At 47.2% G+C, this 23800-nt stretch overlaps 2 protein-coding genes across 5 annotated transcripts in view; one reads left to right on the top strand and one right to left on the bottom strand.

Moving 5' to 3' along the window:
* The window catches only part of CCDC148 (coiled-coil domain containing 148), a 48839-nt gene extending 33947 nt beyond the window's left edge, over positions 1 to 14892 (top strand). For all 4 annotated transcript variants that reach the window (XM_036387044.1, XM_054515474.1, XM_054515475.1 and 1 more), the window contains 5 exons: positions 7132 to 7272; positions 8548 to 8666; positions 11810 to 11927; positions 13440 to 13580; positions 14141 to 14892. In XM_036387044.1, the coding sequence (XP_036242937.1) occupies positions 7132 to 7272; positions 8548 to 8666; positions 11810 to 11927; positions 13440 to 13580; positions 14141 to 14287 (666 nt within the window). In that variant the 3' untranslated portion in view covers positions 14288 to 14892. The remainder of the gene's footprint in view (positions 1 to 7131; positions 7273 to 8547; positions 8667 to 11809; positions 11928 to 13439; positions 13581 to 14140) is intronic.
* A 1048-nt stretch (positions 14893 to 15940) lies between these two features.
* On the bottom strand, positions 15941 to 22901 carry UPP2 (uridine phosphorylase 2). Its single transcript, XM_036387045.2, has 8 exons — positions 22869 to 22901; positions 22710 to 22773; positions 22024 to 22141; positions 20845 to 21003; positions 18683 to 18797; positions 17883 to 18092; positions 16505 to 16651; positions 15941 to 16133 (listed from the first exon to the last, which is right to left on the bottom strand). The coding sequence occupies exons 2-8, from the start codon at positions 22733 to 22735 to the stop codon at positions 15985 to 15987; spliced, it is 924 nt and encodes a 307-aa protein (XP_036242938.1). The 5' UTR covers positions 22736 to 22773; positions 22869 to 22901; the 3' UTR covers positions 15941 to 15984.
* Positions 22902 to 23800: the final 899 nt, after the last annotated feature.

Below are 23800 nucleotides of genomic sequence, written 5' to 3'. Positions count from 1 at the left end.
CCCAACCCCTGTGTGTGTGTGTGCCCGGCTGCTGGGGCTGCTGCTCCCTGGCATCAGCTGCAAGTGCCCCCCAATTCCCTGTTTGCCATGGCTGCCCAACCCCTGTGTGCCTGTGCCCGGCTGCTGGGGCTCCTGCTCCCTGCTATGTGCTGCCAGCAGCCCAGTGCCCCTCAGATCCCTGTTTGCCATGGCTGCACACACCCTGTGTGCCTGTGCCCGGATGCTGGGGCTGCTGCTCCCTGGTATGTGCTGCCAGCAGCCCAGTGCCCCCCAATTCCCTGTTTGCCATGGCTGCCCGCACCCTGTGTGTGTGTGTGCCCGGCTGCTGGGGCTCCTGCTCCCTGGTATGTGCTGCCAGCAGCCCAGTGCCCCCCAATCCCGTTTGCTGTGCCTGCCCAAGCCCTGCGTGTGAGTCCAGTGCTGGGCAGGGCCTGGCAGGGTCACGCTCTGCCCAGAACCAGCTGCAGCAGCTCTGTCCTGCAGATGGGAATGGCTACAACATCCATCCCTTACCCTCTTCCTAGTCCTGGCACACAGGGAAGAGTTTGAGCAGGTGAACTAGAGTTTGTATTGAGAAATTGTGGGTGAATACAAGTATATTTGAGAAAAACCACTTTTTTTCAATAAAAAGTGCACTACTTTTTAGTAGTTGTTGGATAGACATTTCCATACAGTCATTGACTTGAAAAACCCGGTTAGTTTTGTAACACAGACTTCTATGTTCCTGTTGAGTTTGTAAAATATTTAAATCCAAGGGATTTATTATCCTATTAACCCAAATGGGATTTTTGTGTTTAACTTCTATTACTTTTGAGAAAAATTGATTGAATCCTTTTCTGTGGGAGATTGGGTCTTTAACTTTTTTTTTCTTCTACATCTCCCTCCCATTTTCTTTAAAATATTTTCTTTTTTGTGCGTGTCAGAACGGCAGGGAGTTGCTCAGGCAGGAGACACAGATCAGCATGTGCTGCTTCCATCTGAAGTATGAATGGCTGAGTTACTAAAGAGGCTGCCCTGCTGGCATTGAAAGTCACGAGTTTTCTATGTTAATCTTGTAGTGATCTCAGTTTGACTAGTTCTAGAGGAGATAAAAAGCAATGATCTTGTGTGGGGAAATAAAAAGCTTGCCAAATCTAAACAAAATCTTCTTCCTTGTTTGATGATGTGTCTATTAGGAACTGGACTGAGACCAATATCCCTACTGAAGGGCTGGTGTTGCAATCCTGCTGTTTCTTCAGCATGTGACTTCTTATGACTTAATCGCCTTTTACATCTGCTTTGCTTTTTCTCTTTTTCAGAACACACTAGAAAGGCATAGCTCTAAAGTGGCCATTTCTCTAGAAACAGAATTACTTTGGTCACCAACTTATTCTCTGGCTGCAGCCCTTATTTTAAAAATGTGAAGGAAAAATGTCATAGTTGACGTGGTTTAAATCCAAATTTGCAATTGAGAGGCATTTTTCCCTCTCTGTGCCTTGTGGCTTCCATCTGGAAGAACCAAGAGGTATCTCTGACTTGCCATAAATGGGATAACTCTCAATTCTATATTCAGCAAGACCCTGAGCAGAGGAGATGGTGATGACGCAGGGAGGGGAAGGAGAGGAGAGGATAGAGCTGGTTTGGGCAGTGGATCAGCGTGGTTATGTGAACATGCCCATTTCTCCGTGTGCTCTGGGGCTGTCTTGGCTCCCAGCTGTCTCCCTCTCCTGAGCAAATGTGAGCAGCTGAGGTGACTGAGCAGTGCTGTGGGCAGGCAGCCCGTGCTGGTCCCGTACAGCGCCGTGCTCATCCTCGCCAGAGCTTGTTTCCTGCTTCCCACTGCCTGCTTGGGCTCTGCCTGGCTGACCCAACAGCTGCTGGGCTTGTCCTGTGGTCCACGGGCACCTTCAGTAGCCTGACATGGAGCTTTGCTAGCCAATGGCAATGTGCTTGGCACTTGTATGGTTTTTGGTGCACATCATGTGCACAGCCTAACACGGAGCTCAGGCAGCTTGTGCTGGCCCCACTGGGAAACATGGAATGGTGCTTTGTGCCTCTGGCTCACTGGGATCTCCCACCTGCTTTGTACAACAACCTGTGGGAACCGTGGCACAAATGTGGGGAGACTCACTGCGTGTTTTCTTCTTTTATGCCTGAGATTTTGTAAATACTGAATTCCTTTAAATGCTATTTGAATCTCTAGTTGTCTCATAATCCCATTTTGCTGTTTGTGATCATGCAGCCCTGACCTGCAGCTGTTGTGTTCCTGTGATCCCACCATGAACGGGCTGGCTCTGTTCTGCTGTGGGCTTCCATGCTAGCCAAATTTTGTGGTTCTTCTTTTTTGTGGCTTCTTTCTACCATGTACAATCTTCACTTGTGATGTTATTTTTCTTGAAGAGACCCCCTAATTTTTTCCCCAGGGATTCTTAGAATCAGTTGTGAACAATTTGAAGAAGAAAACAAAAACTGCAAACCATAGAATAAATAAAGAAAGATGAGCAGAAGTGACTCAGAGATTAATTAAACTCTGTGAGATACCAGAAGAGTATTTAGATTGTGTCATTTTATATGGTTGAAAAAGTGAGCTAGAAAACATCAGAGTGGGATCTCAGAGGATTTTCCTTTTATGCCTTCACTTATGACAAACAGTACTGGCTTTATCACACAGTTATTGGGAACTTTAGCTTAGAACTTGGATTCTACAAGCTTAGTATGTCTGTGTGGCACGGAGTGATCTGAGCCCTGGCTAGTCATTTCTGACACCGTTCCTCCCAGGATTTTGTGTCCTTTTGGTTCCTTGTGCACGTTTTCCTCTGTTTCCAAAGCTGAGCCTGCCCCTGCTCGACCTTTGCCAGCACAGCCAGCTGCCCTGTGCTCCTGGTACCCAGCTGAGGAGCTTGATGCCGCCTCTTGTGTCTGTTTATAAAAAGTCATTGCTGCTTCAAGAGGAAAGCTCACATGGTGCTGTGGTATTCTGCATTGTTCTGTCTTTAAAAGAGTTGTATCTGTAACATGAGGTGAATGGTAAATACATTATTGCTATTCAGATGTTACAGTGAAAGAACTAATTTATTACTTTAATTAGTTTCTAGTGCACTGTACATTATTGTAATATTCAATATTGAAAAAATGAACTGAAAAAAGGTGTGTATGCATTCTGTTCAGCACAGCAATTTAATAATTCACTTGGCAAAACCTCCTCTAATAATGCATGAACTGTGAAATGTACTTGAAATGCCATTTGTAATTAAAAACTTTCAGAGCCTCATGTTGGCAGTACTTGTACTGCTAAAATGAAAACGGTTTTGTGGAACAGGCAATGGGAGAGCCAGGTTTCAGTGTATTTTCAATATTAGTTTAACTACTAGGATTTTTTAATACTTAAATAAAATATTTACTGTTGACACAGTAAAATATGCCCTTCTGATTTTGAACTGATAGGAACGGAAGAATGCAATCAAGAACACATTAAATGTTTTTGGTGGAGTTTGTGGTCCCAGATTGCTGCTGTAGTGAAGCAGAATTATTGTTTGGGAGGTTTTGTGCTCTCCAGACCCGCATGATCCCTCCTCTGGAGATCAAATCACGATGAATGCAGCAGGCTTTCTTGGTACTCTTCAATTGTGGGAACGCTGGCAGTTCAGCATCAGGTGGTCCCTCCTGGCCAGCAGAGCCCCAAAGGCCAGGAGCTGCTCCCTGCAGAGCTTGCCCAGCCCTGGCGCTGTCCCAGGGCAGGAAATGCAGGTCAGGCTCTGCTCTGTCCTGTCTGACCTCGAGCCAGAGTGCAGACCCTCATTTCTAACCTGCCACCACCTGGACAGGACTGGTTTGGGAACCTCCTGCCACCTCCTGAGGGTGTGGATTCCCCTGCCTGGTGCACAAAGTGATCTGGAGCTGTCAGACTAGAACTGCTCTCTAGCACAGAGGATTTTGATGTTCAAATGTGGTTTAAAAAGTGAAATATGCTGGTATTTGAATCACCTGGTTAATGTCTAATTTTGTTACTTCTTACACTTCACTCTACCTCTGCTCTGTTAAGAACATTTTATCCTATATGATTTCAACTCTTGTTCCTGGAAAAGCCATGGCATAAGGCCAGCCTACAGAATCACAGTCACATATACATATTTTGCATGTATTGCTTTTCTGTTTTTTACCAATGTTCCTTGTTTTGTTTTGTTTGTTTTTTTTGGGGGGGGGTTTCTTGGAATTATGTCCTTTTTTGTCACAATAATAATTTTTTTTAAGGAAATTATTCTTATTTTGCCCTAATGAAAAGGCATGGAGGGAGCAGGGATAAATCTAAACTAATTTCATGTGCTGAATACAGAAAATAATAAGTGAGTATTGTGAACAAGTATGGTACAGTGAAACTCTCCTCTGGTATCCTTGTTACCCATTTTTCTGATTGGCCTTGGGCTCATACATTTGAAAATGAAAAAGTAGATTCAGAATTGAAATTTGAAAAATGGAAAGCACGTTCTACCCCCTGAGTAAATATATGTGTTAGTAGTGATTTAGGGCAGAGTAGGGAGCATTGTAGGAGTGGAGATACCCACTGAGTTACTGGCCCATCTCTTCTGTCTGGGGAACACTAGTGTGTGATTAATGCTTTGTCAGCTTAGTGAAGTTCTGAATTTGGTGCTTGGTTGTGCTCATTTGTTTGCACATAAGCTGTCAGAAACCTAGATTGTGCCCCAGTATTGATTTCTGACTTGGATCAAAAGGCTGTAAGGAAAGATCTGCATGGAAGCAGCGCCAGAAGGTGACCATGGCACGCCACAAGGGCAGGGTGTCACACGCACCACGCAGACTGCTGTCAATGAAATGGGTTAACAGGGAGGCTTGAGATGATCTCAGGACAGATTAGTGTCTGTGTCTGCTACTGCTTCAGCGTGGTTTGCTTCCTTCAGTCATTTGCCATCGTCCCACACTCCCTGCAGGCTTTGCGCTGTTCTCCATGGGCATTTCCAGGCACTGGTTCCCCCGAAGCATCAGGGAAATGCAGCTTTTGTTGAGACCAGTTTGTGGCCTTGCCATAATAATGGCTGCAATCAGACCAATCAAACAACCAAACAAGTCCCTGGTTAATAGATAAATGAATGTCCAGGGAAGACCTCTAAAGGATTGGGAGAGTTCTCAGGCATGGGGGGAGCTGAGGCTGCATCATGAACTGCACCCAGTGGCATTGACCTCAGCATTGGAGAGCATTTGAAAGGAGTGGGAAGCAGGATGTAGGGAAATCCAGGCTTACAAAAAGCAATTTTTTTGTTACATAATCTGACTGTTACCTCATATCAGTTGAGAAAATCTGTGCTGTTATTACAGAAGTTTAAAGCTCCTTCAAATGCTCCTGCAGCTTATCCCAGCTCCAATCTGAGTATGCTTTTTGCAGATTTCACTTACTGTTTGGTTGTTGTCAGATTTTAAATCTTTTCTCTATATATGGTTTTGCTTCAGCCTGTTTCAAAAGCAAGGTAGAAAAGGATTGCATGTTCTTCTGACTCATTTTCAAAGCATTTCTTTTTGAGTTCATTAGCGTGGCAAGTGAAGGGTAACTGAAACAATTTAGCATTTTATTTTAGATTTTTAAACCGCTAAACTGCACGAGCAAGCTGCTGGCAAAATTGCTACATGAAGATTTCAATTTCGACAGCCCTGGTGTCACAAGTTTCAAGTGTGTGGGAAGTTTGATCCGGGTGTTGCAGCAGAGGCTGAAGGGACCTCTCCAGACCCCGAGGTCACCCCCGCCCAGGCAGGGTGAGGTACAGCTGGTGACTGTGTGGAATCCAGTTTAAACAACCTCCTTGGCCAGCATGTTCACCCAGCCTCTCAGCAGGGAAGTGATGAATGCATTGGAATTTCAGGTGTTTCAGTCTGTGCCTGTTTCCCCCCACCGTCACTGGGCACCTCTGGAAGAGCCTGGCTCTGTCCTCTTTGCACCCTCTGCATTTTCAGGTTGTTTTCATGTTATCACTTTGCCTGCACCTCCATGAGAAGCCACAGCATTGTTCAATGTATTGCAAAGAAAAAAGTATAATTGTTATTTTAGCAAGAAGCAGGGCAAGCATGGCATTGTTCAGAGATGCAGCTCTCTGAGAACCTTGGACCATGGGGAGTGCTGGATTTCTAAACAGAACATCTTTTATAAGCACAAACCAGAAGAATTAATAATCTGCACACACAGCCAGTGAAATGCAGTAAAGGTGGAAAAATTATAAGCATTTTCATATTTTTGTATAAAGTGCTGTAGTGTAGAAAACCAGCTGAAAAATGGCTGCAATGCTTGCTCCTTAGAGGAAGGCAGAGTTCTGTTAGTGCTTGACAAATCCATTACAAAAGGAGCTGGCAAGCCAACAAAAAGGAGACATCATTGATCCTGTAGAAAGCATCGTGAAAAGGATGAGCACACAACTGCTTGTGACAGCCCCGAGGTGGATGGGGCCACCCTGGCTGGACACTGCAGATGAGTCCCTGCCCATGGCCAGGAATGGGGACAAGCTGTCTCCTTTAACCAGCACAGTGTGGATGGTGTCAGGAGTGGATTTTTGGCACGCTGGGCTGGGTGGTGTGTGCCACCCCAGTAGGTTTGTTAGGAAGTGTGGCAGGCCCTGCACAGGGGGTGCGGGGAGCGTGGCCCTGTCCTGCTGTGCTGGGCAGCACTGCCTCTCTTCCCATAAAGGAGGGGAGTGTGCAGGACCCCACGGGCTCTGAGCAGGGCTCCCAGACTGGGCTGCACCATCTGTGCTGACAGAGGCGATGTCCCTGTCCCTGCAGTGAGCCCTGGGTGTGAGCAGGGAGCTGTTGCAGGAGTGCCTGTGCTAAGGGCTGCAAATGCACTCTGCCCTGTGACTCTGTCTCCATCCCTTCACAGGTTCTAAGTGCTGAACAGAGATGTGAGTTACTGAGATGGCTTTAGCAATTTTGCCCAAAACCTTTTCATATGTGATTTCATTGCATATTGTGCTATCAATTGGGAGGTGCACATGAACGTGCAGAAAGGTGGTGCTTGCTAAATGGTTGTGTTGCTGATAAGATTATAAAACTTACTTTGTAAGGGGATTGCATGAGTTTCTTCCCAGTCTCAGCTTGGCAGGATCAGTGTTACACAGTCTGCTGCAGGACTGTCTCTTCAACTGTTTCTTCCAGGTTCTACAGTGGAAAGCACAGCAGGAAGAAGCTGCTAAACTAGAAGCTGCTGTAGCTGCCAGAAGAAAAGAAAAGGAAGATGAGAGAGAAAGGCTGCAGAGAGAACAGGAAACCATCCGTAGAGCTCAGGATAAAGAGAAAGTATGAGAAACTTTTATACATTTTTGCATATATTAATGTGTACCATTGCTTCTAAAATCTATAGCTGTTCTCATAGCACATGTATTCTTTTAAAGTATTATGTATTGATGTAGAGATGGGCAAATGATTAGTCAGGTCTTTCCCCTGTCCATTTCAGCTCTAAAGCTGCCTGATCTGACACACCAGTTATGTTACTCTATTGCACTTCTTACAAAAAAAGCCTCAGCAAGTCAGAGTGTCTGTGTCACAGAAGAAGCACGGAGGCACGGCAGTCTGGCTGCACGGGTGTGTGCTTCGAGCAGCCCCAGGAACTGCCAGTGCTGCAGCTGTGTGCTGCAATGCAGCAGGGGAGCCCGGCAGCACTGTGCGTGCAGCGCAGCACAGCTGCAGGGGCACCCCTGGGGGACAGTGCTCCCGGGGCTTGGGCGCTGGCTCCTTGGGAAATGGCTGGGATGCGCCTTAACAGAAACTCAGAAATGCCCCGTAGTGAATGGAATGCTTTAGAAAACCAAGCTGTGTCACAAGTATTTGGCTTGGCCTTTTTACCTAAGCGAGATGGCAGAAATCCGTGTGGTTGTTTCACTGAGCCTTTACCTCTGAGTCCAGTGGCACAGCGAGGGACATTTAGTGAGGGTTGCTGCTTAGGTCACCAGTGGCTTTGCTGCTGCTTCTCTTTTTGTTCCAGCTCCTCCTGTGTATTTGCCTTTGTACACATGGTGTTGTAGTGGCACGTGGCTCTGACACCACAGGGAAGAAAGAGCTTTAGGGAGCCAGTGCTGACCCAACCACCACCAATATTCATTTTATCTGTAAATATTCTGGTTGTGCAAACTTTTCTCTTGCCGTGTGTAATGTCTAGATAGAGCGGCCCTCTGCCTATGCACAGATGGAATAGCAGCTGTTTGGGGTCAGCAGTCATTTGTTTCATTGGAGTATTTTGCATCCTAGATACTTAAAAAGGCTGATAACCTTATACTGCAGCTGCTTTTCTGGGGAATGCAAGCAGAATGGAAGTGGTGGTCTTCAAATTGTGGTGGAAAAATATATTCAAATTAGTGTCCGGAGTCTGATTTTACTACTTTTGTTGTGGGAGCTCCACACCCTATTGCTCTCCTAGTAAATATTCTGTTAGCTTGTAGCTCTAAAATAGAAATTTTATTCTAAAAGGATCAAAATTGGAATCTCTAACTTAACGCTTCTCTTGCTTGCTTTGTTCTCACTGTCTGGGCTTTGGAATGAGTGTTATTTTGTTTGCTGTATTTTGTCAAACTCTAGCTGAAAAAATACTGGGCTGAGAAAGAGCTCAAGTGGCAAGAACAGGAGGAGAGAGATCTACAACAACTGGAAGAATTGAGAAAATTAATGGCTGAACAAGCTGCCAAAGACAGAGAAAGGTAAAAGAAATTAAATGTGAATGCCTTTAGTATCAATAGGATCTTCTTATAATCTAATTTGCTTTGATCTCCTGACTTTCATTTTTAGAATAAATTGAGGATAATATATTTTTTTCCTTCCTGTTTGGCAAATGCTTCAAACTATCTAGTAAGGTTGCATCCTAGGTGACTGTATCCTAGATGCAATTTATTTCAGTTTGAATCAATTAATTAACATCCATCAAAATTTCAGACCATTGTAAGCACCAAACTGTCATAAAATGTTGCTGAGTAATAAGACCTTCTATATTTCACTTTGCATAATGATTTATGATCAGGTTTGGTTTGTTTGAGGGGCAAGTGCAAGGAACACATTAACAAACTCAAAGATATTTATTGTTATCTTAGGGAGTCCTAAGTTGCTCATCTAGTTGTAGATGCTCTTGACCTGTTTGATGGGATTTAGGACTTGAGCCTGCTCAGGCTTGAATTGCCAAGTCTTTGTTGCACAATGTGACCTTTCACAGCCCGTTGAAGAAATACTGAATTTCATAGAGGAATCCCTCTGGCAGAGGAACATAAAAACCCCTTCATGTAGTCTGGTTATAACTGCTCTTATAAAAGCATAGGCTGACTCTTTTTACATAGAGGAAGCCACCAAGTTGTGTGGACCAAAAGTGCAATTAAAATAGGATTAATGTGCCATTGGCATTAGAATATTAAATTTGGTCATAAGAATTCTGTGGGAAACACTACTTGAGTATTACTTTGTTAGGACACCTTTCTGACAACTTTATTTAAATGTCTGTGTCCTTATGCTACAAATAAGTCTCTACCTTTCCTTAGACATGCCTGCAGTGGTTTTAGCTTGTAGGAGAAGGAACACATGTATTTGAATTACTGGGAGGAAATAATCACCCCTTCAGGCTATTGTGAATGAGAAGTCAGTAAATGTTGTGCATTCTGTCGCTCAGAACTGACCTACTGTACAAAATGAAACATTTCACTGTCCAGGCTCAGGTGCACATGTGGCATTGTCATGTCCAGTGCAGCACTGCAAATCTGACAGTGTCCTGGCATGTGCCACCTGCCAGAGCACAGAAACTGGGTCTGAGTCTTTGCAGAACACCCATGAAACATGGCACAGGCTGGTACCACAGTTCTGATCCAACACATTTTCAGGGTCCTTTGGAACAGGAAAAAATGGGCTGACTGACTACTCCAAGTACAGGAGATGGCCTGGATAGTGCATAGAGTTTCTAATACAATAGAATATTTTTTTAAAACTCTGCTATTATCCTGAATTGCTTTTAATCAAACTAAATTAATTTAAAATTAACTAATTTGGTTTGTTTATGAAAAAGATCGCTATTGTCACAGAGTCACTATGGTGTCCTGTTTATTCAGGTCTTAGTTTGTAATTGCAATAGGCAGGGCTCTGACCAGGTCAAAGTAAGGGATTAAAGGCACCTGAAACCAAGTATAAAAAAGTATTGGAAGGGCGTTCCGACTTAGGAACATGATGTGCAGTTGAGGATGTATTTCCAAGGTGTCTGCCTTCCCTGGGTGTGGATTTCATTGCTGTGCCATTGCCTGCTGACAATGAGCTCCATCTTTGATAAGGCTGGCTGTGCTCTCTGCAGCCTGTGGAGGATCACAGCACAGCCTCAGAACAGGAGCCTTGTGGTGCCTGGCTCTGCCCCTGCTCCCTGGCTGCTCCCTGGCTGCAATCAGTCGGGGTCACCTGGACTGGTTCAAACTGGGCACAGAAAGGCCTCAGGATGCTTCAGTTCAGCACTGCTTTGTATTCTCCTGGGCAGGAAAACTGCCAGAGGCACACAAAGTGTTTGACCTTAGGCCTGGCCAAGTGCTCCCCAGTCTTCCTTCTTGGCTTGGCACAAAAGCTTCCAGAGTATTTAATTTTATGTTTGATAACTCTGGAGTATTTTAAAACATGTTATCACAACAGTCAGCTCAAGCAGAGTGAAAGGATTTCAGTATATATAGTTTGTCATTAAAAAAAATAAATGAAGATCTGCTTTTTATTAAATGTTCTCCATATAAAAAGAAGATTAGGCTTTTTCCCTGGCACAGAATGACCACTGAGCACTGCTGCTGTGGCATTTCTCTGCCTAAACTACACTGGATGCTCTGAGAAACTGGAAGCCTCTCGGGGGTACCCTCAGGCAGCCTTGTACCACACTCTTGGGATAAATCTGTTTGTCCTGCTAATTGTGATTGGGTTAAAGACACAGAGGTCTTCACTAGCCACCAGCAGAACTATAGGTTTAGTTCTGATTATTGCAGTTTATAGCAAAAGTTTTATACTCCTTTGAGCTTACTAAAATTTGGAGACTAAAAAAATAACAATACATGTTTTATTGTAGTTGAAGCAGCTGTCTTGTCTCAATTTCTCTAAAGGCAAGTTCAGATCTGAAGGGCAAAAGGAGGGTAATTCTCCAAATTCAAAGCATGGCATTGCCAACTCCTGTAGAAGGACTAAAAGTGACATCCCAACAAATATCTATAGCTCACATAAGGAACAGACTCTGCACAATAGTCTAAAAATGCCTGCAGTGAAAGTTGGAGCAGCACGGTAGTGCTGTGGGTAAAGTTCTGGAGTTACTGGTGTCAACCTCCGGCTTTTTCCTTTGAAAGAAGGGTGCAAGTCTCAAGTTTTTTTTTTCCTTTTTCCAGTGACAAGACTGGGAGTGAGGTGTTTCTTTTAATGGAAAGGGTTATAGGAAAGATTTCTTCTGCCATACACAGATGTGAGAGAACATTTATTCTTGGCAAAGAAAATGGGGGAGAAAAAAAAGAGTACCAGGGCTATATAAAGCATGCTAGAGAAAATCTGCGGTCTAGACATGGAATCTGAAAGGTTAGCCAAGTTGTTTAAAAGAACAACTGACCAGCCAAAACCCACCCAGAAACAAATCAAAAAGCACAACTCTCCAAACTCCTCTTGCCCAAAGAACCCAAACCAAAGAACTCCAACAAAAAGAACACACTGGAATGAAAAAGCGCCCTTGTGTTTCTGAGGTGTCTGGATGAACCAGCACGGCCTCACAAGGTGTGTCTGGAGAAGCTGAGGCAGTTTTTGAGCTGAAGGGCAGCACGGAAAGCGGCACCGTGACTGCCCAGCGTTTCCCTGTGCTCGGCAGGGTGCAGTTCCGACGAGCCCTGCTGGAGAAGCGGCTGCTGCAGAAGAAGGAGCTGGCGCTGCTCCAGGCCCGGCAGCAGCAGCAGAAGGAGAAGCGCCTGGAAGCACTCCGGCAGCAGGTGGGCTGGCCCTGCCCGCGCTGCAGTCAGCGCGGGCAGAGATAAAAGAACAATCTCTCAAAAGCAAGTAAGGGAACAAGGTAAAAGGCACTTTAGGGCTGACCAACAGTAAGCCTCTCCTGTTATAAATCCTGTGTCCTTTCTAGCTCTGACAACAGGAACATTATGACATTAAAGTGTACTGTAGGAGCTGCTGATATCTGAGAGGAGATAGAGGTGGTTTTTTTTCTGGGTTGGATGTGATTTTTCTTCTGTGATTTTTTTTGGGTTTTGTTTGTTTTAATAACCTTAAGTCTGCCTTGAGTCTAAGGCAAGATCTATGAGTAATTTATATTCCTTTTAAATTCTGGAAACTTGCATACCTTGGATGACTTTTCTTTAGAGATATTTGAGTCTCTGAAACTTTTGCACATTACTTTTAAAAAGACACACTTATTTTAGTAAGTAAAATGCTTACTAATGCTTCTAATGTCATAGTAAAAGTAGTGCTAGAGTTATTTTTTTTATACTGCTGATTTTTGAAAGAGTAATTTTGTCTTAATTTACATTTTTGTACGTAATCTCCTTGTTTTTTCCTCCAAAGAGGCTGGTTGGTAGTCATGATCTGTTGAGCTCTTCCCACTGAGTCAATTCTCTTGCCAGAGTAGAAAATGCTTCTAGAGGGGCCTTTGCCTGGATGTTGATGTTCCCACTTCATTATACTTCTCTGATCAACATCTGTTCTTTGTTTCACACTAATGAAATGCTGCTTCATCAAGTATGTACAATGTTTGTATGGGGAGGAGGGAAAGATCTTTACTAAAGTCATTTGGCCTCTAGATTTGGGCAGTAAATAAAATACAGAGGTGGTATTTTATTAAAGAGATGGACAAAAAAATATCGTACGCAATTTAAAGTATTTTTTTCTGGTTTTAGCCATTCTTCATGTGGTCTTCTGACTTTAGCTATTTTGCTCATGCATCTTTCTGTATTTCCAAAGTAGTATTAGCCTGTATCTGAATATTTTAACACAAAGAAAGTAAGCAATGAAAAATATTAACTCTGGCACAATACAGTGTCTGGGAGTCTTTGATATTGATCTAGCCACAGGAAATTGCACAGTTAAAAGAGATGCACTTCAGAAAAAAACAGAGTTGTATTATTTGGGGCATATAACTCAATGCTGTTGCCTGTGACTCTGTAAAATTGTGAATTATCACCTTGAACACCTTTGTTTCCATTGAAAGAAAAAGAAGAAAGTCTGGAATTGTGGGTATTGCAGAATTTTTGAGGCTGCTGGAGCCTTGTGGAGACCAGGTTGGACACTGGAGCTCATGCCAGTGCCTGTTGGAGAGCTCAGGGTGCTGTTGCTTCTCCCTCACACACCCTTCTTGTGCCCAGGCTGTCTCTGTGCTGCTGTTACAGGGTCACTGCAGAGACTGTGAATGATGGTGTTCTCAAAGGGTGTGCTCCTGACAGTGACCTTAGCTCTGCACAGACAGAGAAATTGTGACTTTCATACTGTGTCCTCAGGTTGCCATTGTTGCAAAATTAGATCCTGCCAGAGCAGTGGCTGACACGGTGGCGTCAAAAGCTCGGATGGGCATTGGAGCCAAGGAGGAGTTTGAGCTGCAGCAGCCCCTGTTCAGGTTGCACACCTACAGTGAGGAGCAGGTAAGGGTCTGTAACCGTGCTGTGTAAATGAATGAGGAACTGAACTGGCTGTACTCGTGTTTCAGGGCACTCAGGTTGCTGAGGAGGCTGGTCCCTCAATTTCAAATGAACTCAAGGAACATCTTGATATCTTTAAATTCCCTCACTGTTCCCTATCTGCTCAGTCAATGTGTTTGCAATTATTCCCACTCTGGAATTTCAAAATTATTTATGAAAAGAGAAGAGCTGTGGTACAATTCCAATCCCTGTTGCACACCATGCAACAGGGATTGGAAAGAGGCTTACAAATTTTGTCAGATAAACTTCTGACAAATTCCAGAAGTAAATTTCCCTCAGATTAATTGTTGTTCTGACAAATGGAAGTGGCACTGCCATGTAAGCACAAGGCGACACTGTGAGAAAAATCACAAAGGCATTTGAAGCACTTGGGCTCTGTAGGAACAGCCAGGAGGAGATTGTGCTTCACTTGGGGCTGTGTGCGTGCAGAACATGGGGAAAGGCAGCAGCTCCTCAGGGAGCTTTTTGGCTTCTATTGATCATTGCTGTGGTTTTTTTAACAGGTCATTTCTGACCCCAGGCTCCGTGTTGAGCTCGCTCTCCGAGAAGCTGGACTGCATAAAACACTTTATGCGAGAGAGGTTTTGTCAAAACTTCCACCACCGAAGCTTCCAAGAAGAGACATGGAATCTACAGCTTTTAAAATGTAGAGCACGTCTCATCTGAGGGGCAGAGCAGCAGCAGGACTCTGGTCTGGCCCACGATATGCAAGCCCTAAATTCCCTTTGGCTGTCCTAGAACTGCTCAGTCCCTGTGTGTGCAGCCATTCTAAAGCACGCCCAGCCTTTCTGAGCTGGGAGCACCACGTTACACCTGCCTGGTGTGGGTCTGGAGAGGCTGGGCTGTGTGCTGTTCATGGGATTGCCCATGTCCCTTTGACTGCGAGCTGGGACACCTTGCTCAAGGACTCCTGCACATAGCCCAGACCAATCTGATGTGCAGCACCTTGAGTAGGAATTATTGGGATTTAATTGGCAGCAGAAGTCCAAAATAGCTTAGCACAGCAATTACTTTAGATTTTATTATGTTACATGAATAAATCCCACAATTTTCTTTCCAAGTTTCTTGAGAATTTGATTTTTTTAGTTATAAAATCTTCATTGCCGTGAATGTTTCTATTATTCCTTGATTATGATAAGATGAAACTTTAACCATTGTCTATATTTAGAAGGCAACTTGCTGCATCATATTTTCTGCAAACTATTCATTCAATTTCATATTGCAGATTAGTTTTTCAGAATAAATTATAAATAGAGTTGGGATCTTTCTTTATTTTCTGGTGTGACAGACTCCTGAGAGTGAGCACAGGGGCAGCCCAGGAGCAGCATAATCCCAGTGCTGCAGCTGAGTTTAGTGGGGAAATGCTGCAGAGCCTGCCCTGAGCTGGGGCAGTGATGTCTTGTGGACTCAGCCTTGGTGTGCTTGTGCTAAAATTACAATTCTGTGTATATTTGTGCTTTTTATTTTGGTATCTCCTTTGGGGTAACTCGTTATTTTTAAAGCACACTTGGCCACCTCACAGCTGGCTATTACTGTGGGGATATTCCCTGGATATTCCTGTGGGGAGACCAGCAGTGTTCTGCTGTGGGGAACAGACTGGCTGTGAGACAATTCCCAGAAAGGCATCATCCCAAACCTAGGCAGCTGATTTTTTTTCCCCCTTGCCTTTAAAAGCAGATCTACAAGATAAAAAAATTTGCACCACTGAAATTGAGATTATAGTTGTCATATTTTATAAATACCAAGATGTTAATGAAAAAGAAAGTTTAAAGGGAACAGGCATTGGTTTTGAAATAGTGGGCACAGATTTTTTGGCTGAGACTTGTGGTTGTTTTCATGTCTGTAATGTCTCAGGGTAGAGACTGAGTAGAAGTCTATAGAAGTCTGGGCTACCTCAGTGCAACGGTAAGTCGGGGCCTTTAGTGATACAGTGAGGCCAGAATGAGGATTTTTTGCGGGGAGTTTCACAAAATAGTGGAGCATGGAGAACATGCAGGTCAGTAAAAGGGTGTTTCACACAGCTGCTCATGCCAGGAGAGCTCTGCAGACCCCTTGGCTGGTCACAAATATGGATTAATTTTCATGTTATTTACCTAGGTTTTGTCTTTCTGCCCAAAGCAAAGGGATCTCCTTCCTGGAAGATGGCTGCTGACAGGAGTGACCCTAACAGGACAGTCCTCTACGGCGGCTGGAGCCAGGGGTGAGGAATCTGCAGCTCTGTTCCACAGCCTGAGCTCGCTGCCAGTGCAGATGGTGTCCGCTGGCCCCGGGCACGCCGGGCCCGCAGCTCTGCCGCTCCGGAGCGGGCGCCGTGAGCCGGGCCGGGCCCCGTGCTGGTGCCGCCACCTCAGTCCGTGCGGGTGAGCCCCAGGCGCTTGCGGATGAAGGCGGCGATCAGGCGCTGCGGCCGCTGCTGGTACTCCCACAGCACTTCGTGGGACGCCCGGATCTGGTCGCCCTCCAGCCGGTCCAGGAGCGTCACGCACACGACAGCGGCTGCGGGGGAACGGAGCACGGTCAGCTCCTGGCCCGGCCCGCCGGGCCCCGGGCGGAGCGGGCCCTCCTGGCCGGCCCTCACGGCCGGAGCCGGGAGCCGCGGCTCCGCTGCCCCCAAACCCTGAGGGGCTGCGGCAGCACGGCCGGGACGGGGCCCGGAGGGGCGTGAAGGGAGCAAGCCGTTGGTTTGTCCGGCACGCACTCAGGTCTCCTAATGCACACCTGGGTTTTACTGAACTATCAAATTTGCTTTAGTGTTCTTTTCTAGATAAAATCATTAAGGATGTGTGTTTGGCCCTCTGACACAGAACAGGACCCTTAGAGGGGGTTTAGCCCATGTGTGGGGAGGAGGTGGAGGCGACAAGACTCACCTTTGAGGCCACACAGTCCACACAGGGCAGCGAATGCACTGGACTCCATCTCAATATTCCTCACACCGGCCTCATAAGCCCTCCTTAAGTACTCCAACTTTTTTTCACTGGAAAAAGAGCATAATGCACCATCTAATCTCCCCTGACCTGGAAAGGAAGCAGAGAACTGTCACTGTTGGCCTTGCATGGTGTCGTGGAGCACAGCTGGAAATGGGAAGTCCAGCAGTGCCCACATTCTATCTGAGGCCCACAAAGCTTTCCTGTGAGCAGCTGGTTAATTTGTATGCCCCTCAGCGTTAAAGCCAGCGAGATGTGTCTCTGTGTACGGGAAAGAATGACTCAGGTTTCAACATTGGTAAAAGGTGGAGTCGGCCCTCAGGTGGGAGGTACCAGCGGATGCTGTGCTCTGTGGGGACAGGCCATTGCTGCATAGGAGCTGTGAAGGTCTGCCAGGTTAAACCCCAAAAATGCCAGCTGGCTGCAGAAGAGGTGCAACAAGCTGTGCAGAATGGGAACACTGAGGAGAGGAGGAAACCCCTTTAATGTGTGTTCAATTTTTCTGCAGGGGCTGCTGTGGATGGAAGCTGGAGCTGCTTGCAGAGGCATTCCTGGTGCGGGCAGCACCGGTGTGGTCGGGGAGCTGGTCCCAGGGCACTGGTGCTCCCCTACTGCAGCTCCAGGTACCGCTGCAGGCAGGACTAACACCGTTCAGTGAGGGCAGCCATCCTGACCCTCTCCTCTAACCCCTGCGGGGGCTCTGGCTGTCCTGCTGTGCGCTCAGAGCAGACCTGTGCCCCGTGCAGCTCCTCCTCTCACACTGTCTGAAGCCCTGGGGCAGGCAAATGCTTACCTATGGCTGGCCAGCCTGGGCCGCCCTTCAGTTTATTGCTGCTCCTACTTTAATCCTCTCAAATGGCTTTTTGTTTAAATAAAATATGGACTTGAGCAATACACAGATGGCTGGATCTGCAAGCAGATCTAAAGGTTTATAAATAGTGCTCAGATTATTAATTCTTCATTTATTACGTTTCATCTACTCTGCAATCAGCATTTAATTTTGCAAAGGAAATGGTTCCAGAGTAACCAAAGTTTGTTTATAGAAATCTCACAGGCAACCTAATGTTTTCCTAGTGTTTGGTAGTTCTGAAGTGACAGTCTTGCTGTAGGGGAGCAGCTTGGTGGCAAACTCAGCAAGGTGCAAGCAGTGATACTGTGTGTTCTGAGGGTGCCTCCTGCTCTGCCTGGGCCCCCCAGCACCATGTGGGTCTCTGCCTGCAGCCCTTCTGGGGCCTGGGTTCCCTGCACAGCTTTGTCCATGGAAGAGTGGAAAGACTTGGCATTATGTGTGCTGAGGAAGGACAGACAATGCTGGTTTTACCTTCATAGAAGTCGTAGGTGCACATGGTGTGGCCAATGAGCGTGGGGAAGTCGGGAATGTCCCGGCTGCAGGCGAGCAGCTCCTCCGCAAGGTCCTTGTCCAGCTCGGTGCTCCGCACCACCACATCATCCAGCACCACCTGCTCAAAACGTGGCTGGAAGGAGGAGTCCACAGCCGTGTCAGTGATCACAACAGACCCAGCCTCGATCCCTGTGGAAATGGAAGCTGAGCTTGCCAGAGCTCATAACACCTGTGTCCTGCTGCGAAACCTCAGCACGACAGGAACATCTCAATAGATCTATGTGTGCTTGCAGGGTTCTTCTTTTCAGCAAGTAAAAAAGATGTCAGAGAATAATTGAAATTCATGAAGTAGCACAGATGAACAAGTAAAATGTACAGAATCAGCACAAGGTAAGTGATTGTGAGAATGTGCTGAGTGACAGGAGTTTAGCTGCTTCTGGCTTGCAGAGATCCTGTACCCCCTACCAGCTTGTGCAGGGATGGGCAGCACCACTGCCTCAGCAAGAGACATGGATTCATTTGGGTCACCTCTAATCCATGTTTTCTGTTTGGAAAGTGACACATGGCTGTAGTGGAATCAAGGCCTTTGTACACTCTGAGGATGTGCACTCTGCCAAACCAGTCGCCACAAGTTCTCTGGGTTTGACCCAAAACAAAATACCATGATGGATATTTAGAGACCTGGAAAAATGCTAAAGTTCAGAGCTGCATGACCTATTGCTGAGAGTTCTTTTTAATAATAGCTGTTTTGCTCTGGAGAAAGACCATGAATCGCTTACCTAAGCCCCCAGAAGTACCGATGCGTATAATAGTAACGTCCCGGCATTTTGCGTGGTGCAGCAGTTTGATCAGCTCATGAAGCATAATGGAAATGGAAGGGATGCCCATTCCATGCTGTTGGAAGGAGAGAAAAGAGAAACATCAGTCCCCACGAGGCGGTGCAGGTGACAGGTACATGACTGCCACAAGCTCAGGGTTATGCTGTGGCCTCTTCTGCTGCGGCCACTTCTGCTGATGATGACAACAGCAACTTTTTTGAGGGGGAAGAGACATTTTGGGCTCTTTTTAGTCTGTGCAGGTGAGGTGTCTAGCCTCTTTTCCTCCCCTCGATGCTTTAAAGGTTCTTCAATTAGTAGAGCTAGTGTTCATCCCTGGGGACCCTGTGTGGGCACACGGATGGTGCCTGTCCTTCAAGGAAGGTCCACAAATGCATCCCAACATCTGAATGCTCCCAGACCTTCCCCATGCATTGCCAATGCTTACACCATGTAAGTGTGACTTGCACTTTGTTGTGTCCTGCTTATGCTCTAGGAGTAGTGAATTTCAGCAAGAACAACCTGAGCCTTCACTTCTCCATGTGCCTTCCAGCCTCTCCTCTCCCCACACTGGAGCATCTCTGCAACATTGCTGGACACAATGTGCAATGGAAGGGTTTGTGTCCCTTGCTGAGGACAGGCTTCAGGGTCAGGTGTTTGCTGCGTGCCTTGCAGGCTGCCTGTCCCTCTTCCTGGCTGACATTCCCTGCCCTGCTGCCCTTCTGTCCCCAGCCCCTGCCTGGCTCCCCACTGCTGGCCCCGGCTTGTTCCCATCCTCCACAGACAGTGCTGCCCCACTCCCATCTCTTCTGCTGCTCCCCAGAGCTGGCAGATGTTCTGCAGGCCTGGAGCTGCTGGGGCTTCTGCTGCATTTGCCCAGTGCTTGTTGCTTGGTCATCTGTCTTCTGCTCCATTGCTAGACCAACATCCTTTTCTTAGCTTTACTTTTAAGTACAAAAAGTATTTGGTGCTGTGGAGTTTGTTTTTTCCTCTTGAAAGTGCCTCACATTTTTTTGGTTTTGCTATCATCTTCAAAAACCTGAAGGAAGCACGTATGGAAGCACCATTGATTAAGGTACACAGCCTGTTTTTGTGTTGCTTTGTCTCCTTTCTCTTTGCTGTGAGAGCAATGCTCTGTTTGCCTAGTATCATGTTTTAAATATGAGACCTTTTAGCATGTTGTTATTCTGGAACATCAGCCTGGCTTATTCACCGATGCCTAAAAAATTAATTCTCATTGTAAATATTCAGAGCTGGAATCTGTGTTCATGCCCCTGTATGTTTGAGCTCAGTTATGTTTCTAAGCAACTTGTAGAAATGTGATGTTGGCAGCAGCTCTGCATGATGCTTCTCAGGGTGGCCGTGTGCTCTGCCCCGTGTCCCCTTCTGCACTGACCAAAGCTGGTGCATGGCCACAAGCTCGGTGAGGGTTTGCTTCTGGCCGTGTCACTGCTGCTGCCAGGCTGGGGAACAGCAAATCTTGTGGCAGTTCTCCCCCTTGGATCCTCTCAGATTGATTCCCTCGCGCTTCATTCCCTTGGTCAGGATTGGTTTGGTTTTTTCAGAGGGATGAAACACGAGCTTTGTTGTGTGAGTGATTCCATCTGCTGTGAATCACACTTCAGACTAATCTTGTGCCTGAAGAAATGGTGTCAGGACCAAACTTTTGGGTGTGAGTGCTCCCCAGCACAGCCTGTGTTTGCTTTTTCCCTTGTTCAGTGCCAAAAATCCTACTCTGAAAGATTAATTAATAATAAGGCCAGCTATTTGTTTTAGAGCTGGTATCAATGTAATGCTCCCAGCAGCGTTTCATAGTTAGGTGTGGTGAGAAGTGGTTTTGCCTCCCAAACTGAGCTGAGCAGAACATGTGCATGTCTGTTGTTGATGTGGCCCTTTCTCAAGTGGAGAGTGCAGGTGCTGGGGAATGCTATTCAAACAGGAGCAGCTTTGCCACGGCTGAGGTTGCACTGGTGGTAGTGGCTGAACAGTGACGAGAGGAAAAAGCTCTGCTGGTGGGTGCTGGGGGAGGCGAGGGCACGTGAGGGAGAGGTCGTGCCAGCCCCGTCCCTGTGCCGTGGGACCGTGCCAGCAGCAGCCCCGGGGCCCCGAGAGCGCACGGAACTCACGCTGATGGAGAGCACGGGCCCTGCCCGGTACATGGCGTAGCGGTCCGACCCCGCGCAGATGTCAGCCACGTCCTCGCCGGCAGCCGCCAGCCCCAGCTCCCGCTGCATGAACTGCGCAAACGCCCGCATCCTGTTGGGGCTGCCGCCGACGCAGACAAACTGGAATGAAGCACCAGCGTGTTGGTACTTGGCTACAACAGGCACCCCCAGTCAGCCCGAATGTGGCGGTGGTGGCTTGCCAGGAACATCTTCCCAGAGAAAGCAGCAGATGCCACTTCCTCACCATCAATCAAGGGATATTGGAACACCTGAGGGTCATGAAACCCAGGTTTTCACTCTGGCAGGGTGGTGACTACCCTGGGTCGGGACAGCCATACAGCTGCACATACTTGGGTATCAGTCCTAGGCAAGAAAATCTAAAATAATTTCACAAATTTGAGCTGGTAGCATCACCACTGATAGCAAAGCAAACCCAGATGTTGGAGGAGCTCATTGGTTAATTTATTCTATGAACAATGCTGACTGCAATTAGTGAGCACTGCTGATGGCACAGAGGCCATAAAGTCAGGGAGTAAAAAGGACAAATTTTACATATTAAAGGAAAATATGCTCGCTGAGGGTAGGAGGAGGGTGAGAGTGCAGCTGCCAGGGCAGTGCTGATCCTGCTGCCAGGGTGCAGGGCACAGGAGCCCACGCTGTGCAAGGCTGCTCGAGCCCTGGGCACTGAGGCTCTTCTCCCACACAACTAGGGAAAGACTCTGGTTTGAAATTAAAGAGGATGCCATCGTGACAAATCAGTTTTGACAGCAGGTCTCAGCCAAAACTGATAGGACATTCTCCTTCCCTTGTCTCCAGTAGATGATGATCAAGATTCTTTGGACAAATGCCTCTTCTGTCTGTCCTCCAAGACAGGGCCAATATTAAATCAGGTTTTACAGAGCTACAGGTTTTTAAAAGGATAGTTTTCTGTTGTGATTTCTGCCCCAAACAAACAAGGACAGACAACCTCCTTGCCCAGACTGCTTTGGCTGCAGAGCCCCTTAGCTGAGCAGCCTGAACCCACCCCACAGGAGCTTTGGCAGCAACGGGGCCCAGCATGGGCTGGTAACACCATGGGATGCACAGCTGCAGAGCCTGTGCAGGGGGAGCTGCTGCCTTGCTTTTGGACCTGCTCTTTACCTTTATGTCCCCAAACATTGCTGGCAGGTTGTGCGTCTTCGTTCCCAAGTCCAAGTGGTACAGGACATCCTCCTCCATCAGGTCCAGATGTGGGTTTTTAACAAGGACAAGCCCACTCCTGCAGGGAGACAACGAGGAGATAGGTTGGGGCACCAGGCAGTGCCCACAGGGAGGGGGACAGGCAGAAGTGGGGCACAGGGCAGCGTGGAAGCTCCACAGCCCTGGTGTTGGACAAGGGACAAGGGACAAGCCAGCTGTGTGTGGTGTTTGGGGCAGCTGTCTTTCTGCTCCAGGTAACCTCTTTGACAAGTCTGTTATTATATCTATGTATTTGGCAAAAAATATGTCTCAGTATTTATCGATTTTTTTCAATGGCTACCTTAGCTCTTTCCTTCATAGGGTTTTGCCAGCTATGCCCAGGGGTGATATACTGTGCTATTTTCTATGTGAAAGTTTATTAAGCTCTTAGCAAATCAGGATTTCACACTTGTCCCAAATAACTGCCTGGCAGGGTGAGTGCAGACACTGCAGGCAGCCAGAGGCCAGCTTGCTGTCCCTTTCCACCTGCTCTAAGAGATGGGAAGCAACTAAAAGTGCAGGTTGCTCTTATAAATGAGGCTTAAATGAAACCCGGAGAACGTTTTTCTTCTCTTATTAAAACAGATTCAGATGTTCCCGCTACTCACCCCGAGTAACCTGTTGTTTCAGTCATAGCGGCTCCGCCAGAGTCAGCTGAAAGCGATACCCTGCCTGTAAAAAGGTAAGGAAAACACTGCCTGTGTTCTCAGCTGTCGAGGTTTAGAGCTCAGAAGAGGTTTCAAGGGGCTCTGCAGGGGGTTAAATACCTCCAGTGCTTTGTGCAGCTCCCAAGGTCAACAGTGGCCAGTCCCCACCGCCCGCTCCTGTGTGCCAAGGTTCCTCCTGGGCTGCGTGGTTCCTCCCAGACTGGCTTTTTGGGCAGGTGCGTCACCAATAACCTTGACTGACAGCCCTGGGGCTGGGCCAGTGACCTGCTGGCCCTCTGGTGATGTTGTGCCCTCTGGCCGGTGAGGAGGGCACCGGGCACGTGGCTGCACATGTGCACCCTGGGGAGATGGTTTGTCCGAGCTGGATGTTGCCGTGCTCCCACCTCGGGCTGTGTTTCCTTGGCCCTGGGGACTGAAGGACACTGACAGCCTGGCCACTGCTGCTGGCCTGGACACTTCTGCCAGCTGAGCCATTCTCTGGCCCCAGTAGGTGCAAATCCAAAACGTCCCTGCATTTCTCTGGGGTGCACAAAACCAGAATTTGGCATGTAGGCAACCTCCAGTCCTTCTCAGAACAGCTGCTGGACCACCAAGCTGGCCTAGGGAGGCTAATTTCACTCTCAGCAATGCCCAGGCAGCACTCACTGTTGGCTCTCATGGTCCACCCAGCCCTGTCTTGGTGCAGGAGCCTGTCAGAACAGTGCTCTGTGTGCCAGGGACAGCCTTGCACAGCTCCCTGGGACAGGGCAGTCCAGGGCAGCCAGAGTGCTTGTGGCACTGTGGGACGAGCGTGTGATGCTCCTGCAGGAGCAGGAGGACACTGGAGATACTGGTCCTGCTTCCTGTCCCGACGACAGGAGACACTGCCCTGGAAGATATTTCAGGCAGCTGCTGGAGGGGCAGAATCTGGCATTTGGCCAGAGGCCAGGCTGTTGGCCTCTAGGAATTGTCAATGGAAGCTCTGATAATTAGAGAAGTGATAGGTAATTAATTATTGGGTGAAAGCACATTGTGTGGGGCTCACTTGCACC

The sequence above is a fragment of the Molothrus ater genome, chromosome 7, assembly GCF_012460135.2.
Source record: "Molothrus ater isolate BHLD 08-10-18 breed brown headed cowbird chromosome 7, BPBGC_Mater_1.1, whole genome shotgun sequence".
Taxonomy (NCBI): Eukaryota; Metazoa; Chordata; class Aves; order Passeriformes; family Icteridae; genus Molothrus; species Molothrus ater.
This window is presented reverse-complemented; position numbering and strand designations above follow the sequence as displayed.

What these genes read in the sequence shown, in the direction of transcription:
- UPP2 (XM_036387045.2), bottom strand. Translation starts at nt 22,735, where the DNA reads ATGACTGAAACAACAGGTTACTCGGG. An exon ending in CGGTACTTCTGGGGGCTTAG is followed by an intron (nt 18,093 to 18,682) that starts GTAAGCGATTCA and finishes CCATTTCCACAG; the next exon opens with GGATCGAGGCTGGGTCTGTT. An exon ending in TGGACTGTGTGGCCTCAAAG is followed by an intron (nt 16,134 to 16,504) that starts GTGAGTCTTGTC and finishes GTTCCCCCGCAG; the next exon opens with CCGCTGTCGTGTGCGTGACG.